The sequence below is a fragment of the Phalangium opilio genome, unplaced genomic scaffold (genome assembly GCF_054372755.1).
Source record: "Phalangium opilio isolate 3A_F unplaced genomic scaffold, DU_Popi_V2 ptg000017l_1, whole genome shotgun sequence".
In the NCBI taxonomy this organism is placed as follows: domain Eukaryota; kingdom Metazoa; phylum Arthropoda; class Arachnida; order Opiliones; family Phalangiidae; genus Phalangium; species Phalangium opilio.
The window spans coordinates 11,121,511-11,141,244 of record NW_028324151.1 but is presented as its reverse complement, the minus strand read 5'-3'; the positions used below and the strand labels follow the sequence as shown (position 1 = coordinate 11,141,244).

Sequence of the window (19,734 nt, the reverse complement as noted above, 5' to 3'; positions counted from 1 at the left end):
CAGATCCAAAGACAAGGCTTTTAACAATTCTTCAAATTGCGCTCAAGATTTTTAAATAGGTCATGTGAGAACCGATTTACTCTAAATTATATTTTACCTTTGCCCACGTTGTACCACGCCCTTAATTGTTACATTATAACATTTTTACAAAAGCCTTGTCTTAACCCCCTGTAAATTATCACCCTTCTGTGTACATTAACGTAATTATAAACGTCGAGATCGATTTAACCAGTTCTGATCAGATATTTTGTATGGAGTGGAAATTTTTCTTTTTGATGGGCATCGTCCACCTAGACATCACTAATTTAAATAGTGATAAAGTCGTCGGAGATGGAAGCGTTAAAGATTTCTATCAATAAAATATGGTTGAAAACGTTGTTAAATACTAAATTTCATTAAAAAGCGCGGATAGATGACAAATTTTTATTAAAAAAATTCGGTTGTATAACCAATTTCAATAAGAAGTTCTGCTTTTTGAAAAATATGTGCTTTAAACTCTTTTTAAATGAATAACAATTATTGTTAATTGAGTAAAAAATTGTTAACAAAAGATTAAATAGTGGTTAAAAGTTTTTATTAATGAGAGAAATGGTTGGAGTGTTGATAAATGACTTTAAAGTGGCTGAAAGTGTCGTTTCATGACTAAAACTTGGTTAAAGTGTAGTTAAGTGATGAAAAATAACTAAAAAACTGTTAAAGTGTTGTAAAACGACTAAAACATATAGGACGAAAGTTATTTCAATGGTTTAGGCATGTATAAATGGAGGATACAAAAACATCTCAACAGCGAGTGAATTTTGGTCACACGAATACAACGAGAAATTGGTCCATTAACGTAACAGATGTGGACTACCTAAAAAACCATTTGAGTTAAATCAAGATAAAACGATATCATAACCAAACATTGGGTGCATCACTACGTTTCGAGGAGATTTTTGACAGTTGATTTTAGTCAAAACCTATTGGTGAGAATTTAACATTTGGTAAACTTGTTTGCAATATTAACCAAGGCTTTGAATGCAGAATTTATCAAGCCTAGATTATTTTATCAGTAAAAATCTACTCAAGACAAACTTCCTTATCAGTTTGATAAATACAAATTTCATTGGTGATAACGTTGAAATTGCGAAGCCTACCAAAAAGCTCAACTCTTTTATCAGAAACATAATATTTTCTAAATATTATATATATATATTGCCGGGGAAAAGCGAAAATATACATGTGTTGGCCCGCTCCCAGTCCTGGGGTCGGAGCTTTGCCCCTTCAATCCAGTGACTGTGGTATTTAAAACTCTAGAGAAAATACGTATGTTTTGAAATTTCACCGTAATTTTGAAAATATTATGTTTCTGATAAAAGAGTTGAGCTTTTTGGTATGCTTCGCAATTTCAACGTTATCACCAATGAAATTTGTATTTATCAAACTGATAAGGAAGTTTGTCTTGAGTAGATTTTTACTGATAAAATAATCTAGGTTTGATAAATTCTGCATTCAAAGCCTTGGTTAATATTGCAAACAAGTTTACCAAACGTTAAATTCTCACCAATGGGTTTTGACTAAAATCAACTGTCAAAAATCTCCTCGAAACGTTATGATATCGTTTAATCTTGATTTAATTCAAATAGTTTTTTAGGTAGTCCACATCTGTTACGTTAATGGACCAATTTCTCGTTGTATTCGTGTGATCAAAATTCACTCGCTGTTGAGATGTTTTTGTATCCTCCATTTATACATGCCTAAAATCATTGAAATATCTTTCGTCCTATATTTTTTAGTCGTTTTACAACACTTTAACAGTTTTTTAGTTATTTTTCATCACTTTCAACAGCATATTTTTCTCACTTAACTACACTTTAACCAAGTTTTAGTCATGGAACGACACTTTCAGCCACTTTAAAGTCATTTATCAACACTCCAACCATTTCTCTCATTAATCAAAACTTTTAACCACTATTTAATCTTTTGTTAACAACTTTTTACTCAATTAACAACAATTGTTATTCAATTAAAAAGAGTTTAAAGCACATATTTTTCAAAAAGCAGAACTTCTTATTGAAATTGGTTATACAACCGAATTTTTTTAATAAAAATTTGTCATCTATCCGCGCTTTATAATGAAATTTAGTATTTAACAACGTTTTCAACCATATTTTATTGATAGAAATCTTTAACGTTTCCATCTCCGACGACTTCATCACTATTTAAATTAGTGATGTCTAGGTGGACGATGCCCATCAAAATGAAAATTTTCACTCCTTATAAAAAATATCTGATCAGAACTGGTTAATCATCCAGTAACACTTTCAATCACTATCTGGCTATTTTGCAACACTTTCAATCACTATTTGGTTATTTAACAACACATTTCTCCATCCAATCAAAATTAATTACAAAAAATCCTTTTTCGCGGCTTATTTCGTAAGTGCCAAGGTAGGTGGCGCTTAAAAAGTTCCATTTGGCGGTAAAAGTTTAGTCATGTGAATAGCAAGGATTTATTTCACTTTTCCCTTCAAATGTTGGACAAGTTGATACAACTTTTTGACCCATCGAGCTGAGTCAAAAAGTTGGATCGTCTGAAAGAGCCTTTATTCGTTTAACAACACAATCAACCCACTTTTATTCATATAATAAGCACTCAATTTTCATTTAGCTGAATGTTCTTCCACTTTTTATTAATTTAACGACACTTTCAACCAAATTTTGGTCTTTTAACGACACTTAAAAGCGCTTTTCAGTCACTTAGCATCATTTTCTTTTATATTATAGTCATTTATTCACAATTTCATTCATATTAAGTCATTGAACGACACTTCCTACCACTATTTTTAGTCATTTAACATCATTTTCTATCATACTATAGTGCTTTAACTACACTTTCGACCTCTTTTTAGTCGTACATCAACACACTCATCAATCATTTTCTCATTTATCAACCCATCAACTTTTTATTCATTTAACAACAATTTCAACCACGATTAATTTATTTAACAACACTTTGAACCACTTTTTACTTATTTAGCAAAACTGTCAACCATTTTTTAGTCTATGAACAACATTTTCAAACACTTTTTATTTGTTTAACAACACAATCAATCCACTTTTATTCATCTAATAACACTTTCCACCACTTTTTATTCATTTAACAACCCATACAACTACTTTTTACTCATTTGACAACACTTCCAACCACTTTTTAGTCTTTGAACAACATTTTCAGGTACTCAATGTTCACTTAACAAAATGTTAATCCACTTTTTATTAATTTAACGACACTTTCAACCACGTTTTGGTCATTTAACGACATTTTCTAGCCCTTTAAGTCATTTAACAACACTTCAAAGCGCTTTTCAGTCATTTAGCATCATTTTCTTAATATTATAGTCGTTTATTCACATTTTCATTCATATTTAAGTCATTGGACGACACTTTCTACCACGTTTTAATCATTTGACATCATTTTCTATCACACTATAGTCATATAACGACATTTTTTTACCACTTTTTAATCATTTGACATCATTTTCTATCACACTATAGTCATTTAACGACATTTTCTATCACACTATAGTCATTTAACGACATTTTCATTAATGTTTTAGTCATTTAACGGCATTTTCGGCTACCCTTTAGTCATTTATAAACACATTCATTCATATTTTTCCTCATTTATCAACCCTTTCTAACCGCTTTTTATTCTTTTGACAACACTTTCAACCAAGATTTAGTCATTTATCAACACTTTCAACCTAGATTTAGTTATTCAACAACACTTTCAACCAAGATTTAGTCATTTAACCAGATTTAGTCATTTAACAACACTTTCGACAATGTTTTACCCTTTTAGCAACTCTATTTGTTTTAAAATAGTTTCAACTCTTCGCGTATTTTACGGGTTTTTTAATCTTTCCCAGCGTTGTTTATGCCTTGTCATCCTTTCCTAATTTTCTCATTGGCTAAAAATATTGTCAACCTTAACAGTGTCTTTCTACGTATGTTTTCCAGGTTTTTAAGTTTTTACGTCGCAATATAACACAGTATCACGGATTTCACATTGACGTCATCCATCTCACTTGGTTCAAACTTGGTGTAATACGAAAAGAGCATCGTATTTGTATTAAGGTCATTGAGAACTTCATCTCAGTTCGGATTACTTTCTAGGTAGTGTAAACACAACATGATTCCTCGACGTGTCAACTCCCTCTGTCAAAACTACGCTCTACTTTAAAAAACCCAAGCTCCCCCATCTTAAACCACAGTAATAGGTACGATTCTCTTAATACCTTGCCCATCGGCGGGCTACCACCTGATTTCCAAGCGTGATATGTGCCATAGGTCAAGGATGTTTAACCTCTCGGTCGAGAAGTTAAATCGACGTGGGAAGTCCTGCTGAATGATGACGTACGCGGCTTCGTCGCCAAGGTGGTTCAAAACGAGGGGTCGGATACGTACTCTTTTTCTGTACCGTATTCTTTCAGTTAGCAATATAATTCAAACAAGTGGGTATTCACCTATTTAAAGATGTCTGATTTCTTATCGTTTCGGGTTTTTTGGGTTATCCCCACAAGGGGTTAGGAATTGGTAAGTGTAGAGTTTTTAACACTACAATTCATACTAATTGTTTGAAGTTCTAATATGATTTTGGAGAAAAATCGTGGAAGGTTCAGAGGTTTTCATACCACACACTACATGGGACATGGACAATTTTGAAAATTTGGTCACAACGTTCTTTTTACCTCAAGGGGATAGAATAGATTTTTTCCGCAATTAAAACAAAATTTATCAATATGGTCGCGGGAAGATTTCCGTTGTATTCCGAATGGCCCACGGAGAAATATAACTCCGAGGATGTCAATACTCCAAATTTCATCGGCATTAGCGATGACGACGATGATGATGATGTCGTGTTTAACTTTGTGGTTGAAAATGAAGACAATGAGTCCAAAGCAGACTCCATATTAACACCCTGTGACTTGTGAGTTGACTTTAATAATCCTTGTTATCTAAATTAGCATTAACACTAGACATTATTTAAATGCAATTAGGGTGGAGCTAGTGGACTATCAAAACTCCAATGCGTTCATTAATTCTTACGTTATGAACTGTGACGGGTTCAAGTAAATATATCGCTGTTATATATTTATGGTGTTCGGTTCTAGAGTGCTAATTATTGTGTATTTTAGAATAATTAATTTAATCCGTCAACTTCTGTTTCCGAGCGTTGGGGTGGAAGGAGTTCCTCATGTTTTAATGTCCCTCGAGGACATTGTAGCGGGACAAATACACCATCCGCACGTTAAATTGCTAAATTATATAGTTAGTGTTATCGAGATTATTTATATGTTATTTCTATTCAGCCCTGAAAGAAACGAGGATGGGGTTTATTCTCCTACTGGAACGTACTTTGTTCCGAACTGCGACGGGTACAGGTATATTAACATATCCCATAGTTTTGACTAACAATTTAATTAGACTTATATTTCCAATAACTTTAAATTAACTTGTATTATCTTTAGCATCCAGACTGCAGTGTATTCGTACTGTTTACGTAGACGCGATTCTCGGGAGTTAAACTCAACTGATGGAGAGGGAATGAGGCAGGTGGCAGAACTGGAGACTAACATAATTAAACAAATCAGTGGTTTAATAACAAATAATGTAATTGAAAATTTAGAGGTAGCTTTCATCAACCATTAATTATGAAAAAAAAGTAGGAAAAATAAAAGTAAATTAATTAAAAGTTACAATTTGAATTTAATTTTTATTCGTCTCCTAAATCAGTATTTACAATTTATTTCTTAATTCATAATTCACCCATCTTCGTACGGTATTGCATGTACTATGGTACCATTTTTCCCCAGTAGGGTTTTTTTGGGGAATCTTTATTTCCCTCAACGTCATCTGGAGTTCATCCCCCCCTTAACCATTTGATTAATACGGGAGAAATTAATGGTTCAAATTTTAATCTAATTAACATATTAAAATACTGTTTATTTCTTAAATCATAATTCACCCTATCTTCATACTTCAATGTATGTACTTCTACATCCGAGAATCGAACACGCTTCATTGACCTGTCAATCAAAAACACCCCTTGCAGGTGCGAGAGCGGGGTGCGTCTATCAAAAACGCCCTCTTGCAGGTCTGAGAGAGGGGTGCGTCAATCAAAAGGCTTACGTACAAAGTCTCATCCGCCATCTTGCAGTCCTCCCATCCTCCCATCCTCCATCCTCCAATCCTCCCATCCTCCATTCTCCAATCCTCCCATCCTCTTATCCTCCCCTGCCTTCCACTGTACTGTTTTGGGATCGGCATTTATGTACTACTCCTATAATGCCGTTATAAAAATTAAAATCAATTGGTCCTGACTTGGTTCATAGGTTTGCCGAATAAAAAGTTGTTTCCCGAAACAATGTTCTGTTAAGCGGAAGTAAGAAGGTTTAGTTCACATTTACGGATCTTTGGAGGCAACTCTGAAATTCATTGCTTAATGTTCAGTACTCTGAAATGCAGTTCTCGAAAATGATAATTTCAACTCTGAAATCGGTTGACTAAAATGCAAATATTTTCGAGTGTCACGTGTCATAAACAATGAGCTGATTAAATTCGGATTCGATTGGTAGTTGAAAACGAGGCTTACCACGAGCTTCATTGACCTGTCAATCAAAAACACCCCTCACAGGTGCGAGAGCGGGGTGCGTCAATCAAAAACGCCCTCTTGCAGGTCTGAGAGAGGGGTGCGTCAATCAAAAGGCTTACGTACAAAGTCTCATCCGCCATCTTGTAATCCTACCATCCTCCAATCCTCCCATCCTCCCCTGTACTGTTTTGGGACCGGCATTTATGAAACCTTTTGATTGGATATAATCTATTTGTTACCAACAGTGGATTGTTTAATTCATAATTAACAGTGGTACTGGTTAATCCAGGAGGACAGTGTCGTTATATAATTTAATTGGTGAAATAATTTTCAGGTTTACATCACAGATTCTCTCAACGTAACCACGTTAGAAACGGAGGGTTACGTTGTTTGCTATTTCCATAGTCCATATTGCCGTTTGTTTATTGGTTTAAATTGCTATGAATTGTATATGTATTTGATTTAATTACTGGTATTTAAGCTAAACTATAGAATAACATCATTCATTAACATATTGTATAGATAATCTTTACCTTACCACAAACCTAGAACAGGATATGATAAAAATTGAACGCAATGTGTTGGAAATAATCAAAAACTCCTCTAAACATTAGAATTAAGGTGAATTAATTGTTGAAAGTCATTTTATAAGCTTAATGAGCACTGACGAAAAGTTAATTTCAACGTAATTAAGTATAATTAACGTGAAATTAAACCCCAAATATGCATTTTTTGGATGAAAACTCAGATAACTCTTAAATGATGTTCTTGATTAAGATTGTATCTACCCAAGCCGTTAGTAAAGCCCCATGTGTTCTCTTTCACGCTTAAGCTAATTTAAATTATCTCCAAAGTACCATAATAGGCGCGAAATTCAAAAGTTTAGCGTAAAACGAGAATCGAAAACTCCACTAAAAATTGCAATTAAGGTGATGCATACATTTAAACTCATTTTATAACCTATATGTACACTGCCAAAACACAATCCTACGTTAATTTTAACTCAATTTAATATAATTAACGTGAAATTAAACCAAAATATATATTTTTGGAAAAAAGCTCAAATAACTTTTAAATAAACTGTTTAATTATGATTAAAACTACCCAAGCCCTTGGTAAAGCCCAATATTTTCTATTTCACACTTAAGTTAATTTAAACTATCTTTAAAGTACATTAATTGCCGCGAAATTCAAAAGTTTAGGGTACCATAATGATGAATATATGGCAAAAATATTAAACTGCACTAAACATTGCAATTAGGGCAAAAAACTCAAATAAATTTTAAGCTTAATCCACTCTCACGAACCACGCTCAAATTAAGATTAAAACCTCACAAGTTTTTCGTACAGCCACAGTAGTTTCCTATTTCACTTTCAAATTAATTTAAATGATCATTAAAATATATCAAAAGCGCATACATTAAAATTTTAGGGTAATTGCAATTAAAGTTAATATTTTATTGAAACTTGTATTATAAACTAAATCCACACTAGATAATAAGGATAAGCCGTTAAATTAAACTCAATCAAGTATAATTAATGTGAAAGATTCGTGTTTTGGGTAAATTCATGGATACCTTATAATTAAACTAACAAATTAAAATTAAAACTACACTTATCTTTCACCCAGCCTCCACTTTCCTGTTTAATTCTTACGATTAATTAAATTGTCATTTAAAAGCATTTTTCCACATTTTGAAAAGAGAGCCATTGAAAAGGAGCGATATTTAAAAGTTTTGGGGCAAAATAGTGATTGTTCCGCAAGAGTCAAACAGTCACGCCTCTAAAGTTTGCAGTAAGGGACAATTTCTTGTTCAAACTCGTATAATAAACTGAAATAAGACTAGTAAAAGAAGATAAGCCGTTAATTTCAACTTAATAACCATATTTAACGTGAAATTAATCGAAAACAATACGTTTTTTGGGTAACTATAGATAACCCTGAACTGAAATAATAAAATAAGATCAAACTACGCGAGTTGTTCTTTCAGCCTAAATGTTTTCCTATTTAACACTAAAATTAATTACATTATCACTATAATACATTAATAGGCTCCAAATACAAAATTTTAGGGTAAGGAATGTGTCAAAATGAAACTTTTCCATTTAAATTTTAATTAGGCCTGTGCGAGTCAAGTTTTTTAGGGTTCGAGTCGAGTCTCGAGTCCTTAAAAAAGCTCTCATAGAATCTCGAGTCGAGTCTTTTAATTGGTATCGAGTCCTCGAGTCCTTAAGTCAGCTTAAGAACTAGGTTTCAAGTCCAGTGTCGAGTCCTGATAATTTATGGCAAGTCCCGCTCGAGTCCTATTAAATAATTTTTATTAATACTATTTTTATTTTAATTTACTTACTTTAATTTTACATAATTAATAATACAAGAATTATAATAAATTAATTTCTAATAAGGATAAATTTTACTAGCAAAGTATAAATTTCACGACGAAAATGACGCGGAGTAACAATAATTTTAACTTTTGGTTCTGGTTAGCTGAAATCAAAGTTTTGTCCAATCACCGGTCTATTCTAAACTTTAAATCGATTAAACCCCACTAGATGCGGCACTCAACTTAAAATTCTGTGTCACCGAGAAAATATTTTTGGACTTGTAATTTTCAAGTCCTAAAATTTTGATTTTCGAGTCTCGAGTCGAGTATCATTAACATAGTTCGCAAAATCACCAGCAACAATTTAATCTGGCAACATTCAATGTAATAATGTTACCAATAAAACAAGGGCGTCTAGCCCATAACTAAGCCACATCGCTAGCCATCTCTCGTTATCCCTAATTCAATAAATTTTCTTCTTCTGAAATATCACCTAGCATACCAGTCAAGTGGGGGGAGCAACATAAAATTTTAAAGCACAGTCTTGCGATTAGTCTTGGAATTTGGGCCTCAAATTACAACCTCTAATCTGTTTGGTACACATCAACGTCAACGTAAATGTTCAATGTGATTACCATTGTGGTGCAGGCACTCTTCATCTGCCCATGTCTTGCAATAACTTTTCAAGCAACGAACTCATGACGCAGGAAGTCCAATTAAATGCCTTCAGAGATTTTCTTATCAAGAAAAAGGGTCCGATAATTTGGTTTCCAAGAACGCCCTCCCAAAAATGCACGTTATGAAGGTTTAAGGTACCATCCCTAAATAGCCTCGTCAGAGAACAGTACCTTTCTAAAAAATAATGGATCGGCTTCAATTAGTTCACGCAAAGGTTTTGCCGTCTTAGGTAATCCTCGTAAACATCATGCTCAATTTGCCCTGGTTTGAATACACTGGCATTTTGCTAAGAGACGAGACTAATTAAATTCGATCCTAACTGCTACGTAACGACGATTACTTTTAACTACGGCCTTTTTTCTCGGTTCCACAGACAACTCGGACCTTCTTCAAAGTTATTCCCAAAGAAACCTTTATGTTTTCCTTATTTTGTCCAAAGTTTAAGGTTAGGGGTGTTTAAAAATTGGCCAACCATTATTACAATGGTTTTTTAACAGTATTTGTGCCTTTTTAACAGACGTATTGTTACAATTGTAACACTACAGACCTTGTATTTCTAATGGGACCAGCAATACCGCAACACTGATCCGAAAAACCAAGATGGTAATTGTTTGGACCTATCGGGTCAGGACATTGGAGGACCAAACATACCGTGGTGTCACGTATCGAACGTTAAAGCGACCTTCACCACTATACACACCATGACCTGCTCAAGCTGGCAATCTTTGAGGAACTTCCGGTCTCTTTAGATATACAGGGTCTTTCAGTGTCGCAGCTAAGTAGTAGAATTACAGTAGTTAGTCTCGTTTCCTAGCAAAATGCCAACCTATTCTAACCAGGACAAATTGGACAGCACGTTTATTTTGGGTGAAGGTCGCGGTAACGTTCAACTAAAGGCAGTGCTTTATGCCAAACGGTCTCCACACCGACAACATTCGGGTGCGAGCACCTTCGTGATTTCGGTAGTGCAAGATCGTGAACGTAGTAGAGACTGTATAGTCTGTAATGAGGATAGAGACTTTGACATCGTAGATAGTTTTGAAGCCAATCTCATGCTAGTAGTAGAGCGGTGGAACATGAAGTTGCACTAAACCATTCTACTGTTCGTGCCAGTTTACAAGGGCATTACTACCGGCATAATCATATCCCCCTACATCAAGCCTTAACGGCAATACCATTAGTCTTACCATGCGTCATGAGTTTAGTGGTTGCAAAAGTAATGTAAGACACGGACAATCCTCTGGAAGAGTGCCTCAACCACAATGGTAGACACTTTGAATATTTACGTTGAGTTGTTTACCAAACAGTTTAGAGGTTGCAATTTGAGACCCAGGTTCTAAGAGAACATACCTGTCCACAATCGCTTGGGCTCAGCTCAGCTCACGTTACTTTATAGAAATTGACAACGAGCTCACCTCAAGCTCAAAATTGAAACAATGTTTCCTTAGAGCTCAATGTGAGCTCAAGCTCAGTTAGTTTTTATAAATGAGCTCGCCTCGGGCTCGGGTTCATTCGCATAATTTTGATGGGCTAAGCTCGAGCTCAATCTCTCTCTAATATCTTTCGAGGGCTCAGCTCGGGCTCAAAATCGATAGAATTTGAGGCTCACCTCGAGCTCGGGCTCATTCAATTTAGTAAGCTCAAGCTCGAGCTTGGTCTCATATTTCCGGAGAATATTTCTTCCAAACAGTGTAGATGTTGAAATAAATAATTTTGCAGCTATTTTTACGCGATAAATGCAAAACTACAATACATATTTACTATCCAAATGACTTGCACTACATTTGTATTAAAAAATTTTCAAAACTTCATGTACCAATGAGTTACGCTAGTTTCTGTTGACACTGAATACGGCGCTGAGCCAAGCTGAGCGCAGTCTCAAAACAGTGAGCGCCCTTTCAAAATGAGCGGTCTCATAGTTTTCAGTTGGCCTCGCTCGAGCTCAGGAAAGCCAAAACATTTGTAAGAGAGCTCAGCCCAAGCTCTCGTTGATTTTACAGTTGAACCTGGGCTCAGCTCAAGGCTCACTTTGTTTGTGACGTATTGTGAGCCCGGGCTCAAGCTCAGAAATCTTTTTCATAAACTTTCGGGCTCGGCTCGGGCTCGTGACTTTATCAATTATTTCGAAGAGCCTCGCTTAATACAGTGTACGAAACAAATATTTTTCTTCCATATTTCAAATACCGTCGTTTTTAAACTTCTTTAATAAATAAAGTACAACATTATTTGCTTATCGAAATCAATGTTTTTGAATATAAGTTAAATGTAATTAACGATACTTAAGTACTTCTTTAAGCAATTAGAAATAGATCAACCCCAAATGTATGACGGTAAAGCAAAAATAAAATTATTCAAATTTTAATTACAATAAGACTGAAGTGACAGATATTATAAAAAAAACGTCTTGGTTTGGACCAAGGCCGAAAAAACAAACGATATGTGTGAGGTTTATCATTTGACTGAAGTTTCAGATATTGCAATTGTTTTAGTTATTTTTATCCATTTAATCCTTAATCAATATTAAATTCAATCAAATGATTTTACTGTTAATCGATCTAGTCCCTCTAAATTAATTGAAAAAATTACATATCTACGCTTTTTCAAGAAGAATTACATTTTCCGAAAACATTTTATCATGAAATTAATTATTTTGAAGGGATTTCGTGTCGTTGCTCACTAACTTGTAAGCACCTTGACGGACATAGTATTAATTGTTGCTGGCTTAACAAATTTTCAAGTTTGCACCAAAAAAGTTTAAATCTGTAGTAAGTTTCTGAGAAGACTGATTTTAGAGAAAATATGATAAAGAACTTTTTTTCTCAAACTAATGTCGTCTTCTTGAGACAAAGCAACAATGTTTATCCTGTGTGGTTTCGTTTAGTAGGTGGCTCTCTGTAGCACAGGAAAAATATGATATCGGTATAAATATAACCAGCAGTAAGATAAGGGACTAGAATTAAAGTGCCCTAGCATTGGTAATAGAGCCTAGCACTAGTGAACAAATTTGACGATTTTATGCCGCTTCCATCACCAAGTGAAGAGTTTGGTTACCTCGTTACTTCTAGACCCTTATCTTACTTCTGATATAACCAAAGGTAAGGGTAAAGATTACATAAAAAGAAATACTTCTCAGTACCAATGACTTGTTATATTCATTTCATGCGGAAATAATATGGGTATACACATTATTCATTACCAGTTATGCGAAGGTCACACTTTACTCCGACCCCCCTTCCTCTATTTTCCCAATATAAAAATTTTTAAAAGCACCAGTGGTTCAAGTGTATGGGTCATCTGAGCCGTCGCAACACACTCAGCCAATAATACCATATAGTTCGAAACCTTTTCACATTAGTGACTCTCCGGACTTGCCCGCCAACCTTAATAACCTAAAACTATAAAACATTCCTGTACATGAATGATTATGGTTGTGGCTTGTCACTCACTAGCGCCTGAAGGACCGATCACTCAGTGTAATTTGTGTACATTTGTAAGTGAGTAGACCATTTTAGAAATTACATACAGAGAAACTAAAACACAAGGGTGATGCCGCCATTGGGGTCTTCTCTCTCTCGCCTAGAAGCACCGCTATAGGCAGAGCGAATTGACTCCGTCTGGCGGTGGTGACCCTTGGTGCGAGGGATAATACCCCAATGCTGGCCTCGCCCCTGTGTGTTTTCCGAAATGGTCTTTAAGCGTGCTAAAATGATTACGCGTAATACGTAACCGGTGTACAAGTAGCGCCAACAATGTAGAAAGGGGTGGTGACGTTTCAAATGAAGACTGAGTTATGACCAAGAAATTCTAAAGCACGGAGAGGAAAATTGCAGTGCAATCTTTTCTTCATAGAGGCGACAATAGAAATGTAGCATTTCGATTAAATTTTTACATTTTCCTTTCGAATTATGTCAAAGTTCGCTTGCTCTTTTTAGAAAGTCAATAGAATATTTCAAATATTCTATGTTGATAGCTCAACACGTACTCCCTTCAAAATAATTAATTTCATGATAAAATGTTTTCGGAAAATGTAATTGTTCTTGAAAAAGCGTAGATATGTAATTTTTTCAATTAATTTAGAGGGACTAGATCGATTAACAGTAAAATCATTTGATTGAATTTAATATTGATTAAGGATTAAATGGATAAAAATAACTAAAACAATTGCAATATCTGAAACTTCAGTCAAATGATAAACATCACACATATCGTTTGTTTTTTCGGCCTTGGTCCAAACCAAGACGTTTTTTTATAATAATTTAAAGAGACTATAATATCACATGCGTATAACGTTTGGATTCGCTAGCATTACGTCCAATGAAAGGAAAGGAGCGAACAGCTTGGTTCGCCATAGTCTCTGACACACTGCAGCAGTCGGCAGCTCACGGCGTCGTGTAGGAGCCGGTTGCTTGTTAACGGATTTCGCGATCTTTCAAGCTCCTCTGGCGTATGCTCTGGCTCAAATTCATGTCCCTTTACTCTCCTTCCTCGATTTATATTAATTTTTAGCCACATTGTATGATGCACATTTACGATGAGGCTATTAGATTGACGCGCCCTGCTGTTGTATTTCCCGTTTTGCCAGAATACCCGCCTTTGGCAGTATAAAATTTTTCCTTCGTCCTTGAAGGGAAAGTGAAAGGGAGAGAATTTTGTGTTGAGGTGATATTTTTCGTTCGCCTACTTAAAAGGATGGGAATTGTTGGGAAGGTTAAGCTATATACTCTCCCTTTAAAATTCCTCTCATCCGTCGACAACACGATTTCACGCTTTCAATACCGCTCCCTAATAAAAAATTAACGTATTTACAAAGGCAATAAATTTTAAGATTGCTATTGGTGCATTTGCAATATAACTGGTAAGCCTTGGTCTCCACGAGCTCGCACTCTATCATATTAGAAGTTTTAGTGAAAAGTTTTGGCGCCGTTTATTTTAACGAATTTTCTGCAACATTTTGCTCATTTATTTTTTATTCTTCCGTGAAATTTTCGGCAGTGAAAACCAGGCTTTAGACATTTAAAGAAATCGAGGGGTTACTGAGGTTCTTTTTAGAACGGTCTAAAGGCACCGGGGTATTACAATTATTGGGTGTTCCTAATTTTTTCTCTTTCAAAGGCTTCTGTGCATAGTGTTAAGCCTGGTTTTCATTGACCCAAAACGCAGGAAAAACCACGTTCCGCGCCGTTTTTCAGAGGTAATTGCATTAAAATTTTGCGTTTTCTGGGCGGCAAGCACGGGATTGGTTTTCTATTTTTCCGCAAATTTTTACGGAAAGGATAGCAGTGGCCAATAGGAATCGACGAATGCGTGACGTCATAGGCTTTGTTTTTGGTCAGCTCGGGAGGTTTTTTTCTACGGCATTTTTTTTTTTAAATTGAAGACGTTTGTGTTGTCGAGTTAAATTTATAAAAATATATAGTTATCGATTTGTTAAAGAAGTTTGGCCTAATTGTTAATCATGTGATAAAAATTAACGTATTTACAAAGGCAATAAATTCTAAGAAAATCGATAGATTGCTATTGGTGCATTTGCAGCATAACTGGTAAGCCTTGGTCTCCACGAGCTCGCACCCTATCATATTAGAAGTTTTAGTGAAAAGGTTTGCTGCCGTTTATTTTAACGAATTTTCCGCAACATTCTGCTCATTTATTTTTTATTCTTCCGTGAAATTTTCGGCAGTGAAAACCAGGCTTTAGAAATTTATAAGATGCGAGAAGTATGCGTCGGCATAAGTCTATATTTTAAGTACCATCAAGGGGATAATCACTAAAACTTTCTGTTCTTAAAGGTTACTCGTGTGTAATCATTTAAGCATTGTTAAAGCTAACACCAGGTTTTTAGAATGGTCTTGTGAGGTTACTCGTGTGTAATCATTTAAGCATTGTTAAAGCTAACACCAGGTTTTTAGAATGGTCTTGTGGGTAATAAATTTAGCAATGTTAAGGGTAGTGCATCGAGGGGCTACTAACTCAAGTTTTCTCTTCGTGTTGCGCTATATTAGATGAATTTACGGGTAATAATTTTAGCACAGTTGAAAGTAGCGGATCGCGAGGCTATTCACATAAATATTATTTGCGCCTGTTAAGTACGGTACGTTGTGGCCCAGCTCTTGGGCCATCTTCTTTATTTTCGTTCGTCTGCTCCGTTGTTTTTTAAAATCACGTACCCATGCGGATAATGCAGCTTAGAAAATTCTTTCAAATCATTCTCTATGTTGCGTCTATTGTTACCTCTCTATAAAGACCAATAATTCAGCAATAGTGCCATCACGTGACCACGAAACGACATTGACGAATAATAGAACGTCTCAGTTTTTATTAAAACCACAATGATGCCCCATATAACCATGTATATTATGGTTTCAAATTTATTATTAAATAAAATTAATTGAAAACACAAACTACTAGCAAATTTTAGATCCTCATAGCACGGCCTTTGATTTAAAATTTAAAAGTGGTGGTCCTTTCCTTTAATATTTAAGAAAAACTATATGTTTAAAATTGTTTAGAAGTTAAACACTGCTATTACCCAAAACAGTAGCCGCTATTTCTAAAACAGGCAATTTGAAATATGCCCCGGTGCTACTTCGGGAACAGCTCTTGCCTAGAAAGGATGATATAGCGTAGTGGTAAGCAATCCCCTAGTAGTTACTTTCCTATCACTAATCGTCTCCAGCACAAACAGGTAGAAACACACAGAGATTATGCTGGATCTTTCTCATCATAATTGTTGAACAAAGATGTCTTAATTTAATACTTTAAAACAATTCTTTTAGAAACAAAACAAAATAATTTTCGACTTGCAATACCATTTAGAACTAGCTAGGCCTGATTTAACTTTTTTTTGATAATTTCAGGTCATGGTCTCTTGCAATATTGCTTCTGACGTACTGGCTCGGAGGGGGTTTTTCGACACCAGTTACTGAAAAAACGGAAGACGAAGTACCTCACGCGGAGTTTTACAAAAAAAGCAACGAAACTGATTTAGAAAACTTGATGCGATTGTCTCAACTGACTCGATACTTTTTTCAAGGACCCTTGTCCATTTTTCAACCAGCTTACCGTCTGCCCACCCAATTACTGCCCGATATGGCTACTGTCAAGAACTTCAGCCAATTCGGCCGGGCCACAAGAATAGAGCTTCCTAAACCCAATAGTGATTTAAAAATAAACATTTTTACCATCTCTCCGCCCCCTTCTAGAAGATTTGATGACGTTACGACGAAAACTAGTCGAATTCCAGTTATTCCTACTGTTAAACCTATAAGAACCACTGTTAAAACTAACCCAGATAGAAATCCTTTTGAGAAGGCTGCTATAGATCAAACGTATACTAAATTTGAAACGATTCCTTTTACTAAAATTTCGAACAAATTTGAGAAGGTAACGGTTGAGAAAACAACAGCTATTACAGTTGAAAATTTTCTTGCCGAGAGAGCTACTGCTGCAACTAAAATTGAAAAGAGTCCTGCTGAGAAAACTTCTCCTGAAACCAATATTGAAGAGGGTCCTATTGAGAAAACTTCCGCTGCAACCGAGAGTCCTGTTGAGAAAACTACCCCTGCAAGCAATATTGAAGAGAATCCTGTTGAGAAAGCTACTCCTGCACCCAATATTGATCAGAGCACTGTTGACAAAACTACCCCTGCAACCAATATTGAAGAGAGTCCTGTTGAGAAAACTTCCCCTGCAACCAATATTGAAGAGAGTCCTGTTGAGAAAACTTCTTCTGCAACCAATATTGAAGAGAGTCCTGTTGAGAAAACTACCCCTGCAACCAATATTGAAGAGAATCCTGTTGAGAAAGCTACTCCTGCACCCAATATTGATCAGAGCCCTGTTGAGAAAACTACCCCTGCAACCAATATTGAAGAGAGTCCTGTTGAGAAAACTTCTTCTGCAACCAATATTGAAGAGAGTCCTGCTGAGAAAGCTACTCCTGCAACCAATATTGAAGAGAGTCCAGGTGAGAAAATTCCTCCTACAAACAAGTATGAGAAGATTCCTCCAACTACTGGAGAAAAACCTCATAATTCAACCAGAAACGTTGAAAATATTTCTATTTCCGAAACAAAAATTGTTGAGATTCCCTTTGAAATATCTGACACAAACGGTTCTTTTACCACATTGAAAATTTGGAATAAGAAGGTGAACGAGAATTTGAATTTACATCCTTCCAAGCAAGATTCGAAGATCATTCGTCTATTAACGCTCAAGTTTGTGTCCAATGCTAAACCATTTGGTGTAATCATCAATGGTCATAAGAAGAAAGAAAAATAATAAGATCAGTTTAAGTAATATTAGACCTTAAATAATGCTCCTAGTTTAGAAGATTTCGAAATCGATGATAATGAAATTTATGCTTCCCCAAATTACGATTAAAATCCAACTTATTTTCCATACAATGGAAAAGTATCGCAGCTATATTTTTGTGTCACATGTTAAATTCTCACTTTGTAAAATGCAACATGTCAGTAGGTCCAAACTGCTTCAAATAGAAGTATTCCTACTATAAATTCAGCATATTCTAAAAATGTATGAAGAATTTTGATAAGCGTATTCCGATATACATATTGGAAATTCAAGGCTGAGCGTAAAAATCTAATGGCTTTGTTTCCTATAGAGAAATCTAGCTTTTCAATTCACTAGAAATTTTGGCCAGCCATCAATCACTTCGTGTGCGAGTTTTTCACGTGACACCAAAACATCATTTTTATCATTTATTTCGATACCTTCTACACCAGGTCTTTCGTTTAAGTTTTAATGTTAGGTAACTTAAACTTTTCCTTCGGGAATCGATGGAAAACTTTCAGTGGAAATGAAAATGCCGTCTGATATAAACCGAGTTTATTTTCTTACTAAACCAATGAGCGTAACTCAGTCTTCAACTTAAAATATTTTTGAACCGTTTTATCTTGATAGGTTGTAGCAAATTCGTTCTCTTTTAAGATAAACGTGGATATATTCGTAATTTATCCCGCTTTAATGGCAACTGTGATGACAAAAATCGCGTTTTTTGCTCAGAGGGTTGCTCAGTTATGCTCCTAACTTCTTTGTGCTCAATTTGTATATTATTCACACTTTATTACCAATTGTCGGTATGCGCATTTGTATTTTAATTGATTGCCTGTACTTTATATAAACAGCCCAACAGTCTTTTCACAATGGCTTTAATATATATAATTTGTCATCTTTCTATTTAATTCTAGACCTTGTTGTCTCAACTAGTTTTGAAAACCTGTCCATTACCATTATTAAAGAAAATATTTTTAAAAAAGTGAAATCTAGTTATTTCGTCGTACATTTGAAAAACATGATATCTAATTATTATTCCCATTAATTTTAGAAAAGGTGAAAACCAATAATTTTTGACATATTTTGGAAAAGGTAGCAACTAATTCTTAGGGTCAATATTTTGGAAAGATGGCAAAAAATTAGTAATAGGACTACCCGAATGCGAATTACATTTATTTTTAGTTCACAAACCTAACCAAATCTAACCCAACCTTTCCTGTTTTAATGTTAAATTTAACCATTATTGATATACATACTAAATTGAAAAACATAATGTACTAATAAAATAATAATAATGTATCAAAGTTAATTTGGAAATTAACATTTAATGACACATCATATTTGACATATTTATTTGTAATTTACAAACCTAACCTGACCAGTCTTAATGTTATTTGAATCATTAGTGTTATTGTTAAACTACATTGTTAGATAACGATAGTGAGGTCAAAGGCTCAACTAGATAAGCTAATCTTAGACTAGGACTATAAAAGGAAGTATACTGGATAGAGAGAGTCAAGTGTAGAAACTTATGTAGGCTACTAGAATCTTTTAAAAAGTTAATTGAAATAAACATATTTTAAACTCTGCCTTCCATCTCGATTTTTGGTGCCTGCGCTATAAGAGTACTGTATTACAAATTAGACTATTTTTTCTCCCGTATTCATTACGGTAAATTAAAACAAATTTATAGTCTAAAACCTAAACCTATATTTCAAAATCTCGAAATATCCTTTGAACACCGGAAGTTAATTGTAAATCTTGATATCCCCTGCAAATTCCCAAATTTTCATCAAAAATCCG

At 34.8% G+C, this 19,734-nt stretch overlaps 2 protein-coding genes across 2 annotated transcripts in view; both read left to right on the top strand.

The window, feature by feature from the left end:
* Positions 1-19,531, top strand: part of LOC149703740 (uncharacterized) — a 28,761-nt gene extending 9,230 nt beyond the window's left edge. Inside the window, exon 2 of the mRNA XM_089866983.1 lies at positions 16,494-19,531. Within this exon, the coding sequence (XP_089723109.1) occupies positions 16,494-17,916 (1,423 nt within the window). The 3' untranslated portion in view covers positions 17,917-19,531. The remainder of the gene's footprint in view (positions 1-16,493) is intronic.
* Positions 4,159-5,694, top strand: LOC149703741 (uncharacterized). Its single transcript, XM_089867059.1, has 4 exons — positions 4,159-4,262; positions 4,333-5,114; positions 5,181-5,426; positions 5,514-5,694. The coding sequence occupies exons 2-4, from the start codon at positions 5,095-5,097 to the stop codon at positions 5,692-5,694; spliced, it is 447 nt and encodes a 148-aa protein (XP_089723185.1). The 5' UTR covers positions 4,159-4,262; positions 4,333-5,094.
* Positions 19,532-19,734: the final 203 nt, after the last annotated feature.

What these genes read in the sequence shown, in the direction of transcription:
- LOC149703741 (XM_089867059.1), top strand. Translation starts at nt 5,095, where the DNA reads ATGAACTGTGACGGGTTCAA. An exon ending in ATGAACTGTGACGGGTTCAA is followed by an intron (nt 5,115 to 5,180) that starts GTAAATATATCG and finishes TGTGTATTTTAG; the next exon opens with AATAATTAATTTAATCCGTC. An exon ending in CCGAACTGCGACGGGTACAG is followed by an intron (nt 5,427 to 5,513) that starts GTATATTAACAT and finishes TATTATCTTTAG; the next exon opens with CATCCAGACTGCAGTGTATT.